This window comes from Nannobrachium achirus (genome assembly GCF_963921795.1).
Source record: "Nannobrachium achirus genome assembly, contig: SCAFFOLD_207, whole genome shotgun sequence".
NCBI lineage: Eukaryota > Metazoa > Chordata > Actinopteri > Myctophiformes > Myctophidae > Nannobrachium > Nannobrachium achirus.
In genome coordinates this window covers 1-26,116 of record NW_027665165.1, presented here as the reverse complement: position 1 = coordinate 26,116, position 26,116 = coordinate 1, and the positions used below count along the sequence as shown (strand labels likewise).

The 26,116-nt window shown below is 43.5% G+C and overlaps 1 protein-coding gene across 1 annotated transcript; it reads left to right on the top strand.

Annotated features, from left to right (window-relative positions):
- Positions 1-25,665, top strand: LOC308280599 (GTPase IMAP family member 8-like; the record flags this gene model as incomplete). Its single annotated transcript, XM_080754936.1, has 6 exons — positions 1-835; positions 1,659-1,765; positions 17,832-17,879; positions 18,087-18,128; positions 20,589-21,287; positions 25,033-25,665. Coding segments are annotated over exons 4-6 (1,372 nt in total), but the record flags the coding sequence as incomplete, so codon positions are not given.
- Positions 25,666-26,116: the final 451 nt, after the last annotated feature.

Sequence of the window (26,116 nt, the reverse complement as noted above, 5' to 3'; positions counted from 1 at the left end):
TCTCACTTTTTAACTGAAGCTATTCCTCACAAAAACATGAGTAAAATGCCTGTAATATTTTTTTTTCGTGATCATTAGAATGTCTAGAACATGTACATGTGTTATTATTGTGAAAAAGATCCCAAAAATGCAAATTAGAGCATGATTTATGATTCATGATTTATGGCTATAAAATCTTACAAAAACATTATTAATTTTTTAACATTACATTTCCCTGTGATTAGGACTCCTACAACACCACCTGATTTTTCTTATATATTTTTTTTGGCCAGTAGAAATTAATTCGGGCCTTGCAGGGTTAAATGCGTTGTATAAATGTACCATTATGTCATGGCAGACCCCTGAACAGTGTGTGTTGAGTCTGCTGCGCCTCACAGCTCCAGAATGTTCACTTTGTGCCATCAACCGTCACTAATTAAATGAATAAACACCGTCCCTTGAGGCAGTTTAAATCTGGCTAACCTGAACATGTCTTGAATCCCCAGAGGGACAGGAGCCACCCCTGGCCCCGCCCCCGCTCTCTGGTTGCTCAAACCTGCTAAACAGGTTGTGTCTGCATCATGTGACTACCTGGAGGCATTGAACACATACCTCACCTTGTTCTAAACCAATCACAGTGCTTTGTATTGACAGATGCTGTTCTAAACCAATCACAGTGCATTGTATTGACAGATACTGGCCATCCCTGTGACAGCGACAGTATAGCATAGGCTGTAAAGTCAGCAGTTCCTACATGTCTGTCAACTACTGAAGCATACTGGACCAACCTGGACCAACCTGGACCATAGCTGGACTCCAACCCTCTTCAGACTCTCTGCACCCACAAACCCAACAGGTAATTATTCTGAAACAACAGAATAGACAAAGATGCATGTTTTTGTGCATTCATTCACTTGTGTGTGTGTGCTTGCATGCGTGTGTGTGTGTGCGTGCGTGCGTGCGTGTGTGTGTGTGTGCGTGTGTGTGTGCGTGTGTGTGTGTGTGTGTGTGTGTGTGTGTGTGTGTGTGTGTGTGTGTGTGTGTGTGTGTGTGTGTGTGTGTGTGTGTGTGTGTGTGTGTTATATACATACGTGCAGCACATGTACTTGTTTGTCACCACCAGTAAACATGTAGGGATTGTATGAACATGTATGAACATGTATGAAGGTGAAATAAAGACACAACTTTCACACCATGTCTGCAAAACACCCGAACTGACAAGCAAGGTAGGCAGATCATCGTTTCAATACACAGGTGTGGAGGAATGGAACAAAATCCCAAATAAAATAAAATTTGCCCAGTCCTTAAATGTCTTTAAAAAAGATGTGAAAAAGTGGCTGATAAGCAAACTAGAATAGGGTGGGTCTAACATGACCTTGTGGTATGGTTTTTGTTTGGTGTAAAATGCAATGTTTTATTATTTATTTATTTATTTATATTTATTTTGTTTGTTTCCTGTAATGTCTTATGTTGTTTTTATTGAATGTTTTAGTATAGGGATTTTTAGAATGACATATTAGCCAGTTACTATGAATTGTTGTTTTTGGATACGCAACGGAATTAAGTCCTTGGACTTTTTGTGCTGTCCAGATAATTCTATGTGAAATTATCAAATAAAATCAATCAATCAATCATACAGTATGTTGGTCAATCTGACAGTGTGTCTCTTGTCTGGACAGGCTGAGTGTGGACCACAGTGGAGCCATGAAGACCTGTTGAAACTCGTCACTTACATTCCTACTCTGAGCCTCTGCAGACGTCTTCCTAGAGCAGCAACACAACACTGGTAAGATTTATCATTATATTAGACCTGGGTTGAGGATCGTTGAGAATGAAAGAGGCTGGCACTGCCAGGCTAGGTCCAAGTTGTGATGCATGGCTGTTTTAATTAGTGATGCATGTTAACTCAAAGGAGGTCCACAACGTGCCAACGCGTCAATCTCTTTGATGTCTCCCTGTGCCCGTTGACGCGTTCGACGCGTTGTACAGTAAACTACATTAATCTGTAGCTACTGTACCAGGCTACCGCGGTGACGAAAAACACTCCATTTCCCAAAATGCAGCACGAGATCACGTGACCGGGAAGTCTGTCTCCCTCATTCACATCAGTGTAACGCTGCTGCACAAACATGCATTTTTCTCCTATACTAATCTAACTTTTAAATCACCTTCACGTTTAAAACGTTGCCTTCTCTACCGGCCGTCACAAAAGCACGGTGGCCCGCGATTGTTAAAAAACGGTCCTGACTGAAATAAAATACTATTGTGAAAATAAACAGGAAATACTCGGAGTACATTTACTCTAATTACTTTTTTGCCAGACCATCAAAAGTCTCTAAAATGGCGGGTTGCCATGGGCACCTTCCGATTAAATGTTGAATAATCGTGGGCAGTGGGCACCCTATGTGTTAATGTGTTGCATGTTAGCTGACTGTGGTGGAGGGAGGCTAATGATGCTAATGATCATGTCTCTCTCTCTCTCTCTCTCTCTCTCTCTCTCTCTCTCTCTCTCTCTCTCTCTCAATTCAATTCAATTCAAAGGGCTTTATTGGCATGAGAAAACATACGTTTACATTGCCAAAGCAGAAGTGTACACAATACAATACAATCAGAACAAAATATGTACAGGTGAAAACAGTTTTCATGCATCACGGTAACGTGCAGGCAGAGCAGGGATATGTACAATGGTTTTTAAGGTGGTTGGCTTCCATTTGATATCCTTCTCCTATCACAGCAGCTCACGAATCTTGCTGCTGTGTTTGCACATTGTTTTACTTCACCCAGCAGGTATGGGAGTTTTTCATCATTGGTCATATTTTCAAACACTCCTTGGGTGGTTATGATCTGTGGGAAGTATGTGTCTCTGATGTCTTGGTACAGCGGACTTCATTTTGTGTGCAGTGGTTGCAAAGTCTCTCTCTCTCTCTCTCACACACACACACACACACACACACACACACACACACACACACACACACACACACACACACACACACACACATACATTCAGGTTGTCCACAGTATTTGATAAGGCAGCAGTTAAAAGCAAGTCAAATTAAATAATAGAACAAATACATCTTTAATCAGGGCTTGACATTAAGGCTTGTTCTGTTGTCCAGGACAAGTAATAAATCCTTCTGGATCCTATTGTAGGCTATACGGTATGTGCGTTGGCTCTCGCCAACGTGCCTGGCACTTTGGCTGACTGGTCAGCGCACATACCTGGCAAATCGGGGTCCCGGGTTTGCCTCCCGGCCGTGCCGCTACATTGGTGGCAGCGGTACAGAGGGGAAGTATTCATCCCCGGCGGCGGTGTAGACCTGTCCGGCTAGTAGTCGACGACTGTTCCCCCCTGAGTTGCGTTTGAACCCCCCGGTTTCAAAGTCGATCTTAGATCCTGGCTGGCGCGCGTGGTCGCGCTTCCAGGTAGAGGGGACGACTGTAGGCTATACGGTATGTGCGTTGGCTCTCGCCAACGTGCCTGGCACTTTGGCTGACTGGTCAGCGCACATACCTGGCAAATCGGGGTCCCGGGTTTGCCTCCCGGCCGTGACGCTACATTGGTGGCAGCGGTACAGACGGGAAGTATTCATCCCCGGCGGCGGTGTAGACCTGTCCGGCTAGTAGTCGACGACTGTTCCTCCCTGAGTTGCGTTTGAACCCCCCGGTTTCAAAGTCGATCTTAGATCCTGGCTGGCACGCGTGGTCGCGCTTCCAGGTAGAGGGGACGACTGTAGGCTATACGGTATGTGCGTTGGCTCTCGCCAACGTGCCTGGCACTTTGGCTGACTGGTCAGCGCACATACCTGGCAAATCGGGGTCCCGGGTTCGCCTCCCGGCCGTGACGCTACACTATAGCTTAGTGCTGTATGCAAACTATGGACTGGATCCTATAGCTTAGTGCTGTATGCAGACTATGGACTGGATCCTATAGCTTAGTGTGTTATGCAAACTATGGTCTGGATCCTATAGCTTAGTGTTTATGCAAACTATGGACTGGATCCTATAGCTTAGTGTTTTATGCAAACTATGGACTGGATCCTATAGCTTAGTGCTGTATGCAAACTATGGACTGGATCCTATAGCTTAGCGCTGTATGCAAACTATGGACTGGATCCTATAGCTTAGCGCTGTATGCAAACTATGGACTGGATCCTATAGCTTAGCGCTGTATGCAAACTATGGACTGGATCCTATAGCTTAGCGCTGTATGCAAACTATGGACTGGATCCTATAGCTTAGTGCTGTATGCAAACTATGGACTGGATCCTATAGATTAGCGCTGTATGCAAACTATGGACTGGATCCTATAGCTTAGCGCTGTATGCAAACTATGGACTGGATCCTATAGCTTAGCGCTGTATGCAAACTATGGACTGGATCCTATAGCTTAGTGCTGTATGCAAACTATGGACTGGATCCTATAGCTTAGTGCTGTATGCAAACTATGGACTTTATCCTATAGTGCTGTATGCAAACTATGGACTGACCATATATGGAGTGGAGGGAGCAAAGGGGGGTCGTTAGCAGGCCTTTTGTTATTTATTCTATTTCAATGTCTGACTGCTATGCATGCATTTAAGAAAGACATTTCTTTGAAATGTCAAATTTTTATCCAGACAAGTGACTTTTGTGCGTGGAAAATGTACTTGTCCAAAAAGTTAATGTCAAGCCCTGTCTTTAATGATCCTCGGAGGTCAATTCAATTGTGTGTGTGTGTGTGTGTGTGTGTGTGTGTGTGTGTGTGTGTGTGTGTGTGTGTGTGTGTGTGTGTGTGTGTGTGTGTGTGTGTGTGTGTGTGTGTGTGTGTGTGTGTGTGTGTGTGTGTGTGTGTGTGTGTGTGTGTGCTTGCAAAGCTATCTTTGTGGGGACCTCATGTCCCCACAAAGATAGTACAATCCAGGGAAAAAAACGTGTGGGGACAAATTAATACGTCCCCACAAGGTCTTTAGGGGTTAGGTTAAGGGTTAGGGTTAGGGTTAGGGTTAGGGTTTAGGGTTAGGGTTAAAATGAATGGAATGTCCCCACAAAGATAGTAGACTAAGTGTAATGTCCCCACAAAGTAGCAATTGCAAACCTGTGTGTGTGTGTGTGTGTGTGTGTGTGTGTGTGTGTGTGTGTGTGTGTGTGTGTGTGTGTGTGTGTGTGTGTGTGTGTGTGTGTGTGTGTGTGTGTGTGTGTGTGTGTGTGTGTGTGTGTGTGTGTGCGTGTGTGTGTGTGTGCTTTAACTCTTGAAAATATAGCAGATACACAAGCTCACAGCGCGGCACTCTTGTAGATTTGCTATTTTTTTAACCGTGAAAAAGTCTTTGTTTCTATGTCAGTGGTGCTCAAACGTTTTCATGTGAAGGACCCACAAAATGATATGTATTTGGCCACGGATCTCAAAATATTTAGTGCCAGGGGCAGGGACCCCCCAGAAGCAAATTGTTAGTTACAGTTCATGAGTTGATAAATAAAATAGCAGATCTATATGCTACTTTTCAATGGCTAAAGTTTAACATAATGGTCCCAAATTATTAAGGCCCTTTCACCTAGTAACTCAGTCCCAATCCCCCCCCCTTGTGACGCCCCTGTTATTTAGTCCCATATAGAACCTCACCCTCCTCTGTAGAACTGTTGTGTTCAGATGAGGTCCTACAGTCCTCTATGTAGAACTGTTGTGTTCTAGATGAGGTCCTACAGTCCTCTATGTAGAACTGTTGTGTTCTAGATGAGGTCCTACAGTCCTCTATGTAGAACTGTTGTGTTCTAGATGAGGTCCTACAGTCCTCTATGTAGAACTGTTGTGTTCAGATGAGGTCCTACGGTCCTCTATGTAGAACTGTTGTGTTCTAGATGAGTTCCTACAGTCCCCTATGTAGAACTGTTGTGTTCTAGATGAGTTCCTACAGTCCTCTATGTAGAACTGTTGTGTTCTAGATGAGTTCCTACAGTCCTCTATGTAGAACTGTTGTGTTCTAGATGAGTTCCTACAGTCCCCTATGTAGAACTGTTGTGTTCTAGATGAGTTCCTACAGTCCTCTATGTAGAACTGTTGTGTTCTAGATGAGGTCCTACAGTCCTCTATGTAGAACTGTTGTGTTCTAGATGAGGTCCTACAGTCCTCTATGTAGAACTGTTGTGTTCTAGATGAGTTCCTACAGTCCTCTATGTAGAACTGTTGTGTTCTAGATGAGGTCCTACAGTCCCCTATGTAGAACTGTTGTTAGATGAGGTCCTACAGTCCCCTATGTAGAACTGTTGTGTTCAGATGAGGTCCTACAGTCCCCTATGTAGAACTGTTGTGTTCCAGATGAGGTCCTACGGTCCTCTATAGAGCATCGCAGTGCGGTGTCGGAAGTAAACAACCCATTCATTTTCACCATAGCGTTTTTCATTATCAGCCACAAAGTCGTAGCAATTCAATGTACACTTACCACTAGGCTGGTGGTTGTAAAATGGTTCTATATGCTCCTGTAGAACCCCCGAGTATGTATGCAATCACTCTAGTTTTAGTAAAAACACGTTTTAATCAAGATCGCACGGAGAAGAACTGCATTTCCCATACTGCTAAACATGTACATCCGGTGAAATCGACGTCTGTGATTGGTCTAGCTTCTTCTTCTTTCATGTATCTTGCGGTTACCGCGGAAGTAGCTACTGCCCCCTGTCTTCCTGGCGGATTATTGCACGTCAGCAGAACTGCGTGAGCGATCGTCTTTCTTTTACAAATATGATCCACTATGTTAAGGATGACGATAAGAGCGTCCACAGAGATGACAATCACTACATTTCAGGCCGTATGCTGGCCTGCAGGGCCGTGCCAAGGGTAGAGCGAACGGTGCGGTCGCTCAGGGCCCCGCACCTGCAAGGGCCCCGCACTAGGCTTGGTTAATTGATTTAGTTTTGTTTTCATATTAAATCTTCACACAAACACCGCAATCTGCAGGACGGAGACAGAGCCTGTCAACCGATTGGCTGTGATATCTCCCTGACAACCAGCAACAACCAGTGAAACGGCTGACTGTCCCTTCGGGCTATGGGATTTAATGTACCGGTATCTAGTCTTGAGACACGTACGGGATTAGCGTACGGGATCCTACATCGATTCAGCGTTCCCTTCCCTTCCCCTCCCCTTCCGTAACTTATGAGAGAGTTGAGAGAGAGAGAGAGAGAGAGAGAGAGAGCATCATATCTGCGCGAGGTAAGGCCAGGGTAATGTTCTCATCAATCCCCTCATCTAACTCATCTTCGGGCATATGCTACACTATTGTTATTTATCATTTGAAGCTTGACTGTGATACATGTGGCTACATGATTGATTGATGTTTTTGTGGGATAGAGAAGCCAGGGCTTGTAGTTACTGGACTGTCGAAATTGTAGCTACAGTACCTGATACTGTATGCTGATGGAGAAGGGGGAAAAATCAAACCAAGTTTAAAGTGAGCGGTGGTGTGTGTGTGTGTGTGTGTGTGTGTGTGTGTGTGTGTGTGTGTGTGTGTGTGTGTGTGTGTGTGTGTGTGTGTGTGTGTGTGTGTGTGTGTGTGTGTGTGTGTGTGTGTGTGTGTGTGTGTGTGTGTATGGCGGCTTTTCCGTGCCAGCTAAGCGAAGCGACGCATGTGTGGCAAATGGCTTTTTGTTTACATATGCGTGCGTGCATGCATGCGTTAGTTCTGCTCCAGTGGCACTCCGGGGCACACGTTGCGCTGCATCAAAGCGTCTGGACGCATCGTGTCTTTACACGATGGTTCCGCGAAGGTACGCGTGACATGTCATGTAAAAAAAATAAAAAAATAAAAAATAAAATTCTCAGATTTTTTTTTTTTTTTTACAGAATTTAATTCTGTAAATGTACAGTGATTCTTATATCAATGGTTTAATTGTATTCGTTTTAAGCAGTAACTCATTCCAGTTCAAATACAGACCAAACCATTCAATTCTATGCCATTGCCATCCACTATTGTTGCCTGTTCCGTTGCATTTAACAATGCAGATCTAAGAGTTTAAATATATTTTACTCTGTTGTGAGTAAAAATTAATCTGATTATTATAGAAGAGGGCTTTGCACATAAAGAGTGCTGCTGCATTATATCCTATATAAATTATATGAAGAAGTAATCCATTATTTGGGGTGACGACAACCAGAATGCAGAATAGACTATCATTAGTTGGCTGAGAATAATGCCACAATGTTTTAAATGATCTAATGTAACTTTGAGAAGCGCAGAGCTGGTCAGAGTCCAATCAGACCATCTGCAGGAGCGCTAATTGGGTTGACTCGTTGACCTAGGCCGACCTATGCAATGACAGTAGGCCTATTAATTCATTTATCAAAATATCAAAATTCATTCAATTTGTCCACACATCCAGTGTGGAAGACAGACAGACAGACAGACAGACAGACAGACAGACAGACAGACAGACAGACAGACAGACAGACAGACAGACAGACAGACAGACAGACAGACTGATTGATTTCATTTTCCCATTGCACATGCATATAGAGAACGTCAAGTCAGTCAGTTTCAGCACCACAGCCCCTCATCACACAGATAGACAGCTGTTAAAAGTGGTTGCACATAAACAGAAATAGGCCTCTAATATTTGACAATTTGGCCAATGTTTAATTTGTCACGGTTAAGGTATGTCCTCACCGGCGAATTAGCGAAAGCGACGTGAATAGGTCTCTCTCTCTCTCTCTCTCTCTCTCTCTCTCTCTCTCTCTCTCTCTCTCTCTCTCATGATATGTATACATTGTATAGGCCTAGGCCTATATGTGATGTTCTGTCATGACAAACAGCCTTTTTTTTTTTTCAATACTCTCCAATACTTCTGAACATTTGGAATCAGTTTTGAAAGAAGATCTGACAACGCTTCTGCCTATACGCTGATGCATGTGTGAATGAATAGCCTTAATCAGTCAAGCAACGAAACATTCCCTGGTTAAATTAAAGTATATAAATAGGCTAAACAAATAAAATAAACAGCATTTGTTATTTTAGTCCGTAACACAGCACTTTTCTTTGTATGAATCAACACTTATTCGTTCAGTTTAATAGTCCCAAAAATCCAGCGCTGGGCGCAAGGCCGCGCCGGGAGGCCCCACCGCCGCAGGGCGCTCGCTCAGAGACAGAGACACCTCGTCAACCTCGTCCTCTCCCTCGTCAGCTCTGTGCTCATTTTGCCACTCTGCAAACTCGTTGTCTGCATTTTGGGCCGGAGGAGCGGCAGCAGCAGCATCCTCATCCTCTCCATCTGGTCTTGGTGCAACAGGCACATATATTTGTATTTTTTTTTTTTCCCCCTCAAGCCCGACCCAGCCCAAAGCCCGACATGTGCGTGACAAATTGAGCCCGGCCCGGCCCGCGCCGCGCCGACCCGTCGGGTCCCGTCGGGCTCGGGCTGAAATTCTAAGCTCTTGTGTGCAGGCTGCTGCCTCAGTAGGCCTATGCACTCCAGCCGACAAGTGTGTGACTGCATGCCCTGGTTCTGCTGCTGCTCACTGTGCACTCTTGTGACGTTGTTTTAGGCAGAAACAGTTGTCTGATTTTCACAGTAAAAAGATGAGTCCAATTACCAGTAGCCTACTTTCCTTCTACTCCACTACACTTCGGATCCTTTTGTAAGGTGTTGTAGCCTATTCATTTTAAGCTCTAACTCATTCATGAACACAAGGGTCCATTTGGTTTCATCTTATGTTCTAAATAAAATAAAGGTTAACGTCAGTCTTGCCTGACTTTCATGAGGGCAGAGGTATAGGCCTACTTTTTTTTTTTTTCTTCTCGGTGATATACACGGCAGCACGTCATTACTTTCTTTCTGACAGTGGATTTCAACCAGTGGTCCGGGGCCCCCCAGTGGTTCTTGAGGGGGTGCCAGGTGTCTGTCTGTCTGTCTGTCTGTCTGTCTGTCTGTCTGTCTGTCTGTCTGTCTGTCTGTCTGTCTGTCTGTCTGTCTGTCTGTCTGTATATATAAAGATATTGGCGAAGCATACGTTGTGCCATTGACCGTTAAAATGTTTAATTGGCCGGTAATTATAAAGTCCACCGGACACTGTGACCGGCTGGGAAAATGTCTCCCTTATATCATTTGGCTCCCTTTAGGCTATTTTATCAGATTTAAGCCTATTATTCTTATTATTATTTGGTTAAAGTAGTAGGCTACAACCATTAAAACAACATCATCATTTTTGTATCATGATCTGTCAGCATGGTTTAAATCCCGAAGGGTGAGCGTGCTTCTTCTGTGCTGTGCGCTGTTAAAATCAGCCTATTCGTCGTACGATGGTGACGCGCGTTGAAAATATCAGAGCTACAAGCTCACAACTCGTCGCAATTCGCCACGCTATGAGCTTGTATATCTGCTATAGATACGCAACACGGGGCGAGCTGCCTGCAGCTCTAGCGCTTGTCCCAAATCAGCGCTGTCTTGTTCGCTGGAGACCCTGCAGAGTCGGGGTTTACCAGTGGCGTCAGTTCAGCAAAAGCTAAGGTATGGCAACATGACTGGTGTCTTGCACGCGCGCCCTCGCGTGCGTGCAAGACACCAGTCATGTTGCCATACCTTAGCAACAGACATGATGAAAAGTACATTTTATTATTTCATCCATCCATTCATTACACATCCATTACACATGCAGTGTCAGCGTTACACTTGTCAAGCCGACATTTCATTGAATTCATAGGGTATTTATTTTTGTTCGATATGATTACAGTATATTGAGTCTACAGCAGTGGGTCTCAACCAGTGGTCCGGGGACCACCAGTGCTGTGTTGGTCCTTGAGGGGTTAGGGTTTCCATGCAGGTGATCTCCAGTTAAAATATGGAGAGTAACCAAACGGAACTATATACACCCTTAACTCTTGAGAGCGTAAAATGAAACCAAATGGACCCTGCCTGCCTTGGTTTTGTACTGCGCCGTTGGTTCGTTCTGGGCGAGCGGTTGTTTTTTGTGCAACTAAAATACTCCTGTGCACATTACATTGGCGTAGGCCTATAGGAAAAAATAAATAAAGCCAAGGAGAACTATTAACGGCGAAACACAGGCCCACGAACAAAATATTTATATAGCGAATAGGCCTATATTTGTTTAATTTCGCCGTTTTAAAGCACCATGCTGGCGAGGAGGCTGCGCAAAAAAAATGATTGTGCTGTCAAACAATGAAACTATATGGAATCTATGAAGGTTGTGGGGATCCCTGCTTCATCTCTCTCGCCTGTGACACCACGCAAAGCGTTTCGGGGTATTCCGAGTTTTGCACGATCTGATCATCTGCTTCAAATACCACCAGTGGTCCTTGAGGCTTGAGGTGGTCCACAATCCCCAGCTTATTAATGATGGAGTTGGACAGTTGGTAACCAAATGGACCTCGGCGCTTGCCGAGATCTCTCTCTCTCTCTCTCTCTCTCTCTCTCTCTCTCTCTCTCTCTCTCTCTCTCTCTCTCTCTCTCTCTCTCTCTGCTCTCACTGGGCGCAGTGGGGCAAAGTAACTAAGTAGATTTACTTATACTGTATACTCAAGTAAAATGTTGAGGTAATTAAAAGATATGATTAGGCCTATTATATTATAAAACATCCATTGATCCACTTTAGCCGTACGTTTTATGCCTATATGCCTATAACAAGACAACTAAAGGAAAGAGAGAGAGGGGGAGGGGTTATTATTACCCTTATTACTATACTACTAACTAGGTAACCTCGCACACCAGGCTTTACTAACTAGGCAAGGGGCTGCCTCTCCGCTGAGCGCATGCATGCATTGCTGCGTGACAGACAGACAGACAGACAGACAGACAGACAGACAGACAGACAGACAGACAGACAGACAGACAGACAGACAGACAGACCTGGCCCTATTGCGAAGGGCAAATGCGTTGTACAGTAGTTATCTAAACCGGAGCATGGAGGAGCTTGGAACATGCATGGTACAAAAAAAATGGCGGAATGGCAGAGAATCTATGCAGATTAGCAGTAGGCCTAAATGGTGAGGCCACATTCTCATAATATAATTCGGTTTAGTCGTGCGAATGGGAGGGGTGAAGTTGCCACATTCTTGCATATTTAATTGATACGTTTGCGCTCGCACTGCACTTTGTCATCCGAAACAAGGAATCGTCCGTGCACGTCTGTCCAGGGACATGAATGTATCCAAGCTGCATAATAATGCCTCCTCCATCTCCCTGTGTGTAACCGCAGGACCCCCGCAAGCGCCGCATTAGCCTATTTATCAGCGGTCAACGTTCGTAAACGGGCAATCAAAAAATAAAACCAGCGGCGGCGGGAGAGTCTCGCAAAATCTACCAGCAATAAACCAGACAGAAAATACTTTAGCAAAGATATGAATATCTACGAAGAGGACAACGTCTCTCTCTCTCTCTCTCTCTCTCTCTCTCTCTCTGCCCCTCGTCTTGCCCTCCGCTGGCTCACTCGCTGCGCAAAAGCGTCTCCATTTGGACATGATTTGGCACAGAGAGCAGCGCGCGCGAGCTAGGGCGAGAGACCCACACATCGGCCTATATTATATTAGCCTATAGCCTATATATGATATACAAGTGACTCCAGAAGCACTTTCCTTTCATCTAAATGTGAGCAACTCCTCACAAATAATACACTATGTGCGATGGAGGGAGGGGTGATCAGAAATTAAATCAATGAGGGGAGGAGGCGGCCAGAATGGTCAGAAATCTAATGTAACCTAACCCTAACCCAAAGCCCGATACATAATTGACAATTGGAGACCGGCCCGGCAGAAGACCGACATTTTTCTAAACAAGCTTAATTGCAGAGTGTGTGTAGCGGCGGCCTTTTGTTTTCATTACATTTTAAATATTGGTGAAGAACAGAGACATGATACCCCTTTCCAACTGTCTTTATTCAATTGTGAAACAGGTCCCGACTCCCGAGGACAATTTAACAATGAACAATCCTTTGAGTTTGCGTTGTGCGACATTTGTGCAATTAAAATAAACAATCTCAAGTTAAGTATGTGTATAAAATATTAGAATGAATAGCCTTAATCAGTCAAGCAACGAAACATTCCCATTCCCTGGTTAAATTAAAGTATATAAATAGGCTAAACAAATAAAATAAACAGCATTTGTTATTTTAGTCCGTAACACAGCACTTTTCTTTGTATGAATCAACACTTATTCGTTCAGTTTAATAGTCCCAAAAATCCAGCGCTGGGCGCAAGGCCGCGCCGGGAGGCCGCACCGGCGAATAATCCAATCAGACAGCAAGCAGCTGAAATTAAATAAAATACATTTATAAATAAATGATAAGATCACAAGAGACCAAGATGACTACATTCTACGTTGGCCATTGGGTATATATTGCCAACAGTTAAAGGCTAGGCTGTACTCACCGATCTTATAAATTGTGATGAAGAAAATCGTTCAACGATGTCCTTCGCTCGGAGATGGTTCTGCCCGCAGCGCTGAAAACCCGTTCACTGGAACTGCTGCTGGCCGGGATGCAAAGCACAGATCTTGCAAATTTTTTTCTTTATTTATTTTTCTCAAGCCCGACCCAGCCCAAAGCCCGACATGTGCGTGACAAATTGAGCCCGGCAGGCCAGGCCGCTGCTCAGAGCTGAAGTTAACGACTAAACAAAACAAACAAATAACGAAATAAAGGTCTAAACACAACATAACTGAACAGAACTAAACAAATAATAAATAAAGCAATTTAACTGACAACTTAACCAGAAGGCAGCCATTCCGAAGGGCTCAACTTAGGAACACCAAACAAAACAAAAACAGTTAAATAAATAAATAAATAAATATAAATAAATTAACGAAATATGTATAGTCTCAATCAGTCAAGGATTAAAACATTTGGTTAAAATGCAAATATAAAAATGGGCAAAACAAATAAAATAACCAGCATCTGTTATTTTAGTCCATAAACACAACACACTTCTACTTAATATATTAGTCCCAACCAGCAGGGCGCAAGGCCGTGACTCATGCATGCGCTGATCTGAAAGTTACATTTCAACATCACATCATCGCCCAAATAATAATAAATAATATATTCGGAATGGCGGGGTGTTTCCAGAAAATGAAACGAAATCTATTTGGTTTCACTTTATACTCTAAAGATTTAAAAGATCCATTTGGTTAACAACTCTCCATAATTTAGCTGTGGACCACTTGGAACTTCCCCCAAGGACCAACGGTGGTCCTTGGCCAACGGTGGTCCTTGGGGGGGGGGACCACCAGGACCACCAACTCACCAAAGGACCACCGGTGGTCCTTGAGGGTCTGTATTTTATCCCAATTCAAATAGGCCTATATAAAGCAAATTTGCTACGTCAGCCAAGGAGCACAGAGAGCATGCCCAGCCCACAGTGGAGACAGACCAACGCATGCTCGCATGAACGTCTGGATGTTTTATTTGATATACACGTCTACACACACACACGCAGGTTTAGCGCTGAGAATCAAATGGGTGGCACACATCTCACACGTGCGTTCCAGAGCAGAGCAACAAGTCAATCACGCGTACAGTTCATGGCGGCGCTGCATTTGACCGTGTCGTCTCACGCATGATGGCCACATGGCCATTAGATGTATGCGTGCGTTAACACATGCGTTCGCCACAAACGCCTAACACTACGCGACCTCGCGTTCCCCTGTGAGGCACAAAAGAGAAGGCACACAGGGACGCGTGCCGGCGACGTTTGCGCGTTCTGATTCAAAAGCCATTTGAAAATGACAGGAGACGTTCATGCGTTCAGTACAACACAGATAAAATCGAATGCGTGCGCGCGAGTGTAGCAACGTCCATGTGGCACGGAAAAGCCGCCATAGTGTGTGTGTGTGTGTGTGTGTGTGTGTGTGTGTGTGTGTGTGTGTGTGTGTGTGTGTGTGTGTGTGTGTGTGTGTGTGTGTGTGTGTGTGTGTGTGCGTGTGTGTGTGTGTCCTCATAATTACTTTATCCGTTGTGGACAATAAAAGCAGCAGAATAAACATGCTACTGTCTTACCGTTTTAGAGGTAGAGTAGCTGCATAATTCCATTGCATTTATAGATGCACAGCCACTGAAAATCGTGTGCGCACACATACACGCAAACAATCACACCCGTGCTGCGCGGGGGGGGGGGGGGGGGGGGGGGGCTCGCACAGGACTTCGCACAGGGCCCCGCATTTCTCCCGCACGGCCCTGCTGGCCTGGATAACTAAACTGAGCGTGATTTAAGGGCTTTATTTCAGGAAACAACAACAACATTCGCTATGCATTCTGGGAGTGTAGTTTCCGCAATTTTAAAAATAATGATGTACACAGTCTTGTACCCTGCCCTTTTTTTCAGCTTTCTAATTAATCTTTGCATTCAAAAAAATGTGAATATTGACACGATCCCTCTCCAGCCGAGGTGGCTTTGTCCAAGGCTTAAAAACGTTTAAATAAATACTTTATGAAATGTCTATGGAAGAAATGAATGCGGAAAACGCTTCCGACACCAGAGTGAGGACGGGGTGGGGCTTCAACTGCTCTATGTTGGCTGTGGTGGAATTGACCCTTTGTCAGCCTTCTGATTGGTCCCTGACTGGCCAACCAGAAAAATCATTCTCTTTTGCTACCGGGGACGGAGTTATGCAGTGGGACAAAGTCCACATTCTTTCATTAATATTAATGGTGAGAGTGTAGTTTTAAATTGATATTTATTCATGTTTTTATTTTATGTTTTGCTTTGTCATGATAAATTAGTCCACTTGCCAGAATCTGAACCCTGGCATATTGAGTACACCAAGGTTTTATGTTAGAAATGTTGAGTATGGGTTCCCAGCATTTAGAAACTGCCGGATGCTAACTTGCATATGTTGAGCAATTGTCATAATTTGCATAATTCGATTTATTTAGCATAATCCCCCATAATAATGGATAATATGTCAAAAACTGATTGGCTGATTTGAACAATATTGGAGTGGTTTTGGGGGTTATTGAGGATGCTGAATCCATTTCTGACATTTTCTAAATTCAAAATGGCCGTTTTAAACCGGAAATGGCCATATACAACATAAAAAAGTATCAAAATCACCCCACTTTAAGTTGGTATAAGGCCATTTCCGGTTTAAAACGGCCATTTTGAATTTAGAAAATGGATTCAGCATCCTCAATAACCCCCAAAACCACTCCAATATTGTTCAAATCGGCCAATCAGTTTTTGACATATTATCCATTATTATAGGGGATTATGCTAATTAAAGTTAATTATGCAAATTATGAAAATTTCTCAACATATGCAAGTTAGCATCCGGCAGTTTCTACATGCTGGGGACCCTTACTCAGCATTTATAACATATAACCTTGGTGTACTCAATATGTCTGGGTTCACAATGGGGCTCTATGGGCTGGCAAGTAGACTAAATAGGAACATTTTGGAACAAAATGGAGTGAATACACAGTGAATATTTGTTGAAATCGCTATATGGATTACTAGTCTTGATTACTAGTCTTACATAGACGTCTCCTGCTAGACACTGCATTGTGCGGTGATGCGCGGTACGGCCACGATGCGGTACGGCGCGGCGCGGTCATAGCGATTTCGATGAGTATAATGAATAAACTAGTTCACATGAACGATATCGATGTAACTAAGAGATTCGATTGGGTACATATATTTTAAAAGGGCAGAATTACAATTAAAATACATTTTATGTTGAGGGCGAGATTATAATTCCACAACTTCCTGGTCATTGCGAGTCCCCCAAGATGCACTGCGCTCTCTCTCTTTCTCTGTCCTCTGCCTGTTTCAGAGGATTAAACTAATTAAAACATGTATTTTCGGGGGAAAACCCCTGTTTAGCAGTGTAACTACTATACTTTTTTGTTCCTTTTTTATTAATATCACATAGATGTGTTTTCTTTTGGTACTTTAAATAGCAATAATGAGGCTATGAAAACGACATGGGATGGGACTTTTTTCCCATTCACTTCCATGATAAAAATATTCTTCCCTGGCTTTGTTGTCCCACCTAGTAACAGAACCACATGGGGTGAGACTTGACAAAGAGTGAATTCCTCCAGCCCGAGGTAGATCTCCCTTTTAGAAACATCCTATCCAAAAAGTAAAGGTGGTTCCACGCTCCCAGAGTAGGATTTTCCAAACACCGGCATCTAAAAGGTTTACGCCGGGGTTGGGAAAACGGTTTAAATCGCTTATTTAGTCTCATTCAACTCAAACTCCCCCAGTGGCAGGTGCCAGTACTGCTCCCTTCCCATTGTAGCAGAATAGGGAGCAGTACTGGCACCTGCCACCGGGGGAGTTCTGGGTTGAAATCTCCCAATAATGTCATGTGTGTAAACCCCTTCCCTGTGTGTGTGTGTGTGTGTGTGTGTGTGTGTGTGTGTGTGTGTGTGTGTGTGTGTGTGTGTGTGTGTGTGTGTGTGTGTGTGTGTGTGTGTGTGTGTGTGTGTGTGTGTGTGTGTGTGTGCGTGCGCGTGCGTGCGCGTGCGTGCGCGCATTTCTGAGTGTATGTCGGTGTGTGCGTGCGCGCATTAGTGGTTGTCTTTGATGTATGATAGGATCATATTAATGCATTCTGTATGATAATTCTTTCTTCATTTATTTATAAAATACCGTATGTTAAAGACATTTAAAACAAGTAATTGAATTTTCAATGAATGTATCATGGTTAAAATGGAGTTTGAAGTTACAATGGGTTTGTATAGGAAGGGGGCGTGTCTGATAAAATGAATATCAAATATCTAAATCGTGTGTGTGTGTGTGTGTGTGTGTGTGTGTGTGTGTGTGTGTGTGTGTGTGTGTGTGTGTGTGTGTGTGTGTGTGTGTGTGTGTGTGTGTGTGTGTGTGTGTGTGTGTGTGTGTGTGTGTGTGTGTGCGCGCGCGTGCGTGTTCTCACAGGCTCCAGTTCACTTGAGTGTGAAGAGCACCCCCCCCCCCCCACTAGTGGTGAGTCTCACATCAAACCTCCTGACTTGAAATGAAATAATATATGAACCACTGATACAGACAGTATATAGTATATGATACATGCATATGCCTGATATGTAAATCTATAAAATCTCTCCATATCCACTCCACACCATACATGTGTTTGGATGTTTGATTACAGTCTGTTCAATCTGTTTTACCTTCTTTCTTCTGGTCACATGACAGAAATGAAGAAGATGTGGAAGAAGATAAAATATAAGATGAACAGTAAGCATGGAGAGATGGTTAACATGTCAATGATTGATATGATAATATTGTCCAGAATATTTACAGTTTGTAAATATTTATGACTATTGCTCTTCTGTTTCCATCAATAACAAAAATAAATATATGATGAAGTAGGATGTTAATTTAGAAAAGATCTAGGAATTTTAAACATGGAGATGTTTCTGCCTGATAGCAATGATATACAATGTGTTTTATTAATAAATATATATATATATATATATATATATATATATATATATATATATATATATATATATAATTAACAAATTATACAGATCAATGATATACAATGTGTTTTATCACTATTCTCTGTTGACCACTCACAGCACAGGAGTGGTCAACTGATAAACGTTTCAGCAGTGCAAGCTGCCTCCATCAGGGTTAAGACTGACATGTTTTAAAGTAGTTAAATTACACAGGTGTGGTTGATAAGGATACTGTCTAATTGTTACCTGTTCTCACAGACACACACTGACCACTGACCAATCAAATACATCCATCCATCTCTCAATAAGGAGTGTAAATGAATAATGATGAAAATATAAAAAAGATGAATCAATAACAAAAATAAATGTATGATGAAGTAGGATGTTAATTTAGAAAAGATCTAGGAATTTTAAACATGGAGATGTTTCTGCCTGATAGCAATGATATACAATGTGTTTTATTAATACATATATATAATTAACAAATAGATTATACAGATCAATGATATACAATGTGTTTTATTTACTAAATACATCAAATATACAAATAGATTGTACAGATCAGAGATTCTATTATTTATTTACATGAAGCCTATAAGCTTTTGAAACATCTGAAATATGAGGTATATATTTTTTTGCACTAATTCTCGTGTTCATGTCAAGGACCCCCATATTGATCCACAGAACCCCGATTGAAAACATATTGTGCCAAAGACCACAATAAGAGAAGATTTGTAAAGTGATCTACAAGCTCACAATGTGTCGCTTCGTGATGTGTTGTGAGCTTGTAGATCGGATACTTTGAATATGAATTCTTAAATGCTTAACAACCATAGAGTTATATAATAGAGAACGGACAGCCCCTCCCCCAGCTATTCATTTCAATGCAAGTTGCTCAGTGGCGTTTTGAAGCACGCGGAAGAAGCAGCATCCAGGTGCATTGTGGGGGAAATTGGCACATCTGGATGTGCCAAAATTTGTTACGTCGAGACGCAATTACGTCACGAACGTGACGAACGTCAAACAACGTCCGTTGAACACCATAGCAGACCCTGCCTGTCTGCAGTTCCAGCTTTGGCCAGTAGGGCCAAAGCTTCAATATTTACAAGCCGTTCTGGGGGCTTGTTAACAACACATATTGGGGGGTCCCCTGGCACAGAATATTGTCAGATGGGGGTCTGTGGACAAATACATATTAATTTGGGGATCCTTGCGCGGGTCTGTCGCCTCGCTCGCCGAGCCGGTACGCAGCTGTTTTATTTTTCCAGCGTTTCCGAGCGGTGAAAATGTTCTTCCCACCGGTGGAAATGGATGCACCGTGCAGCAACACGGCATCCAGTTGGTTTTACCGCACGACACTTCACCCACGTCAATACTGTGACGCTGCACAGCCGCCCGCGTCCGGTGTGTGTTCCCCTTAAATATTGACAATTTTGTCAACAAATAAAACTAGACTAAAATGTCAGGGAGGGACTGGTGGAGAAGAGATCCAGTAGAACTAAAAGACAAGTCATTTCATGTTTGGTTGCGCTGGGTTGCTGTGCTCTGAAAATAGCAGATCTACAAGCTCACAACGTGTTGAACTGCAACGCATTGTGAGATAGTAGATCGGCTATTTTCAGTATGTAAATAACGCGTAAAATCAGCCATTACGACGCCATCAAGGCCCGCCAAAATACATATTTTCAGCTAAATTAACTGTAGCCCAAAGTCACTTATAATAAGCAGACATGGCAACACTGACTGAACCCAGTCCACCCTAACACAAAAAACATCGTACATGTATGTACACACACACACACGCACGCGCGCACGCACACACGCGCACACACACGCACACACGCACACACACAACACAAACCACGCACATACACACACACACACACACACACACACACGCACACGCGCACACACGCGCACACACACGCACACACCACACAAACCACGCGTGCACACACGCACACGCACGCACGCACGCACGCACGCACGCACACACACACACACACACACACACACACACACACAGCGCGCACACACGCGCACAAACGCACACACACGCACACACCACACAAACCACGTGTGCACACACGCACACGCACGCACGCACGCACGCACGCACGCACGCACACACACACACACACACACACACACACACACACACACACACACACACACACACACACACACACACTCTAACAGATACATGTTGAATGTATTCTTTCTTATATTCCAGGTGATGACCTCCACCTGTCAGAGATGGGAATTATACTTCTGGGGTATAAAACAGATTCAGGGATTAAGAGTAAATCAGGAAACACCATCATGGGTTCAGAGCAGTTTAGTTCAGGGGAAACAGATCAGTGTGAGAAGAGACAGGGAGACGTAGCAGGGAGACACATCACTGTGGTTAACACTCCAGGATGGTTTCATGATGCCTCTCTAACTGAAACACCTGAGCTGATCAAACAGCAGATAGTTCTTAGTGCATCTCTTTGTCCTCCAGGACCACATGCTCTCCTCCTGGTTATATCAGCTGGTGAGTCACTTACAGCTGATGAGTGTAAAAACATAGTGGATCACATGCAGCTGTTCGGTCCCACAGTGTGGAGTCACACTATGATCCTGTTCACACTTCTAAGAGGTAAATCCATTGAGCATTACATTGAGAGTGAAGGAGAGGGCCTGCAGAGGCTTGTGGAGAAATGTGGGGACAGATACCATGTCCTCAACAATAAGAACAGGGGTGATGGCACTCAGGTCACAGAGCTTCTGCAGAAGATAGAGAAGATGGCAGGAGATAAAGGAGGCTGTTTTGAGATAGACAGAGCAGTGTTAGAGGAGACTGAGAAGAAAAGGAGAACACAGGATGAGGGAGCAACACGACGACAAATGAAGGTGAAGAAAGAACGAGAGAGCATCAGGTCAAGGATGGGTATGTAATTAATTCATTTAAATCACATCTGTCACTAACATACCTCTCAATACACAGACACAGCATGATGTTTTAATCAATGATCAGCATAAAAACTAATTCAAACACATCAACACATTTACAGTAGACATTACAGAATATATTTGTGTTTTCTATGTGCTAAAAGTGTAAGTGTCAAAAATTAGAGCTGTTTAGCCATGCATTGAGAGTGAATGGAGAGATACATATCACTATTCTCTGTTGACCACTCACAGCACAGGAGTGGTCAACTGATAAACGTTTCAGCAGTGCAAGCTGCCTCCATCAGGGTTAAGACTGACATGTTTTAAAAGTAGTTAAATTACACTACACATAATGATGAAAATATAAAAAAGATGAATCAATAACAAAAATAAATGTATGATGAAGTAGGATGTTAATTTAGAAAAGATCTAGGAATTTTAAACATGGAGATGTTTCTGCCTGATAGCAATAATATACAATGTGTTTTATTAATAAATATATAATTAACAAATAGATTATACAGATCAATGATATACAATGTGTTTTATTTACTAAATACATCAAATAAACAAATAGATTGTACAGATCAGAAATTCTATTATTTATTTACATGAAGCCTATAAGCTTTTGAAAAATCTGAAATATGAGGTATATATTTTTTTGCACTGCTTCTCGTGTTCATGTCAAGGACCTCCATATTGATCCACAGAACCCCACTTGAAAACATATTGTGCCAAGGACCACCATAAGAGAAGATTTGTAAAGTGATCTACAAGCTCACAATGTGTCGCTTTGTGACGTGTTGTGAGCTTGTAGATCGGCTACTTTGAATATGAATTCTTAAATGCTTAAAGTTATACCATGTAACTTTTTTTATAAAACAAATCTTAAAATTGTCCTAACTGTTAAATCGCTAAAGTTTTAGAACCCCCACTCTGTTATTTTCAGCTTCTGAAGCCTTCTCTTTATATGTTTTCTATGAGTTGTGAGGGGGGGAGAATTTCCCGGCAAAATGATGTCATCTCCCACATGATACACTACCGGCCAATCACAGCGCCGATCATACACCACCGGCCAATCACAGCGAGTCCTGCTGTCTCTAAAGGAAGTAGCTTCCCTAAGCAACTGTGTTTACATTGGTGAAGGAATTTTGCTTGCTACTCCCTCAATCCTGGTCTAAAAATGATGGGAGACGGCTCTACGGAATCGTATCGGCGAGGCGGAGGTGCTCGCGACGGCCGCGGGGGTCCGCGGACCCCCGTTCCGGTGGTCCGCGGCGACTCCGGCCGAAAAAAGCAATACCGCTACTGACCACTAGTTGAGCAGCTTCAACAGTACAGCTTTAACAACCATAGAGTTATAGATAATATAGAGAACGGACAGCCCCGCCCCCAGCTATTCATTTCAATGCAAGTTGCTCAGTGGCGTTTTGAAGCACCCGGAAGAAGCAGAATCCAGGTGTATTGTGGGGGAAATTGGCACATCTGGATGTGCCAAAATTTGTTAAGTCGAGACGCAATTACGTCACAAACGTCACAAACGTCACGAACGTCACGAACGTCAAACAACGTCCATTGAACCCCATTGCAGACCCCAGCGGCTCTTTTGCTTGTGCATGTATTTTTCACCCCGTCTGCAGTTCCAGCTTTGGCCAGTAGGGCCAAAGCTTCAATATTTAGAAGCCGTTCTGGGGGCTTGTTAACAACACATATTGGGGGGTCCCCTGGCACAGAATATTGTCAGATGGGGGTCCGTGGACAAATACATATTAATTTGGGGATCCTGGCGTGGGTCTGCCGTCTCGCTCACCACACCGATACGCTGCTGTTTTATTTTTCCAGCGTTTCCGAGCAGTGAAAATGTTCTTCCCACTGGTGGAAATGGATGCACCGTGCAGCAACACAGCATCCAGTTGGTTTTACCGCACGACACTTCACCCACGTCAATACTGCGACGCTGCACAGCCGCCCACGTCCGGTGTGTGTTCCCCTTAAATATTGACTATTTTGTCAACAAATAAAAACTGCACTATAATTTCAGGGAGGGACTGGTGGAGAAGAGATCCAGTAGAAATAAAAGACAAGTCATTTCATGTTTGGTTGCGCTGGATTGTTGTGCTCTGAAAATAGCAGATCTACAAGCTCACAACGTGTTGAACTGCAACGCATTGTGAGATAGTAGATCGGCTATTTTCAGTATGTAAATAACGCTTAAAATCAGCCATTACGAGGCCATCAAGGCCTGCCAAAATACATATTTTCAGCTAAATTAACTGTAGCCCAAAGTCACTTATAATAAGCAGACATGGCAACACTGACTGAACCCAGTACACCCTAACACACACTAGGCCTGTCACAATTTGCCAAAAATGGCATTCGAATATTCGGTCTAAAATCCACCGCTGATTCGAATAAATTCGAATATTCAAATAAGTAGAGAAATTCGAAGCATTCGCAATTCGGAGCTTCGGAGCTTTTTTTTTTTTCATGTTATATTCACACCAATACAGCCATTGTTTCCGTTTTCTTACAATCCTATTTGCATATCAATAGACCTGTATTAGGCGACGTTCGCGACCCCCCAAACCTGAAGCTGTTTATTCTAGAGTCGCTTCTATCGCTTTACTGGTGGTCAGGGACGTGCAGAGAATGTTAAGAGAGGCAGGGGCTGACATTTCTAAAAGGGCCCTTTGGTGGACAATTCTCTCTTAAAAGGGCAGGGGCTCAAGCCCCGTTTGATGTCTGTGTGCACGTGCCTGGCGTTGGTAAAAGCGCAGAGCAGCATCGCATCGTCTATGCGAAGCGTCACACAGCAGCTGTGATGGAAGTTGGAAGTGGAACAACCACGACGTGAAACGAGCAATTATAATCACACCAATGGATTATGTTTTGGTTTGAACCAAATTAGGTAATCTACAAGAGTAGTGTGACGGAGGGAGTTTTACCGTGACCATGGCTGCGTGCGGGGAGACTCAGTGAGAGAAGAAATCCATGATTTACATTGTGTTTTCGGTGGAGAAAACAGTCTGCCTTCCCGTCACTACCAAATGTGTCGCCCGTTTCAGCTTGACTCGTTATCATTCTGAATCAATTAAAGTTACATTGTGTGATTAAACGTGAGCGGAGGCAAAGCAGTGAAAGCACTGTGTGTGTTCTGCGAGGCGGAGGACGGTCAGTGTGAAGGAAAAGTTAAGCTGGAGGTTTATTCTTCGCTGTATGACGGTGTCGCTGAACATGCACCCTTAATCTACAAGCCCACAACGTATTGGATCAGCGACGCATTGTGGACTTGTAGATCAGCCCACTTTTGCAGCGGCGAATGGAGACTTCTGCCTCGCGAGACCTTTTAACGTTACATGTGCCCAGAATCTCGCGAGAAGTGCGGCAGATTTGTTTTAATTAAATATAAATTAATTCGAAGCTCAATTTTTTACTTTCGAATATTCTTTTATTGTTAACATTCGAACGAATATTCAAATATAGAATATTCTTTCACAGCTCTAACACACACACACGCACGCAAGCTCGCACACACACACACACACGCACACGTGCACACACGCACACACACACATACACACACACACACGCACACACCACACAAACCACGCACACACGCACACGCGCGCGCGCGCACACACACACACACACACACACACACACACACACACACACACACACACACACACACACACACACACACACACACACACACGTTGAATGTATTCTTTCTTATATTTCAGGTGATGACCTCCATCTGTCAGAGATGGGAATTATACTTCTGGGATATAAATGTTCAGGGATTAAGAGTAAATCAGGAAACACCCTCCTGGGTTCAGAGCAGTTTACTGTAGACCCTTCAGAGAGAGCAGATCAGTGTGAGAAGAGACAGGGAGACGTAGCAGGGAGACGCCTCACTGTGGTTAACACTCCAGGATGGCGTTCTGTTCACTCTCTAACTGAAACATCTGAGCTGATCAAACAGCAGATAGTTCTTAGTGCATCTCTGTGTCCTCTAGGACCACATGCTCTCCTCCTGGTTATACCAGCTGATCTGTCACTTCCAGCTGATTGGTGTAAAAACATAGAGGATCACATGCAGCTTCTCGGTCCCACAGTGTGGAGTCACACTATGATCCTGTTCACTGATGCAGACTATCTAGGAGGTAAATCCATTGAGCATTTCATTGAGAGTGAAGGAGAGGCCCTGCAGAGGCTTGTAGAGAAATGTGGAGACAGATATCATGTCTTAGACAATGAGAACAGGGGTGATGACACTCAGGTCACAGAGCTTCTGATGAAGGTAGAGGAGATGGTGGCTGGAAATGGAGGACGTCTCTATGGAACAGGAAGTCCAGCAACACCAACACCTGACAGTGAGTATTTAACTGTTTATCTTCTATAACATAATGCTAACATGCTAACAAGTTTATTATTTTAAAATTCAGGCTACACAAGAATAATAATAATAATCCCGAAATCATCAAAATTAGTGAAAATATTGCGAATTTGCAAGCTTTTAGATATGCTATTTTCACTTTATTTGTACATGGTTGGTGAAACTCTGCCTTCATGCTTTGTGAGAACAGAATAATAATAATATAGTATAGAAATTAATATGTAATCAAATCAAATGCTGAGATAAAAGTCTGCCGGGATGTCTGTCATCAGTTATCACATGCACACACGCATGCATTGCACGCACGCACATGCACGCACGCACGCACGCACGCACGCACGCACGCACGCCACACACACACACACACACACACACACACACACACACACACACACACACACACACACACACACACACCACACACACAC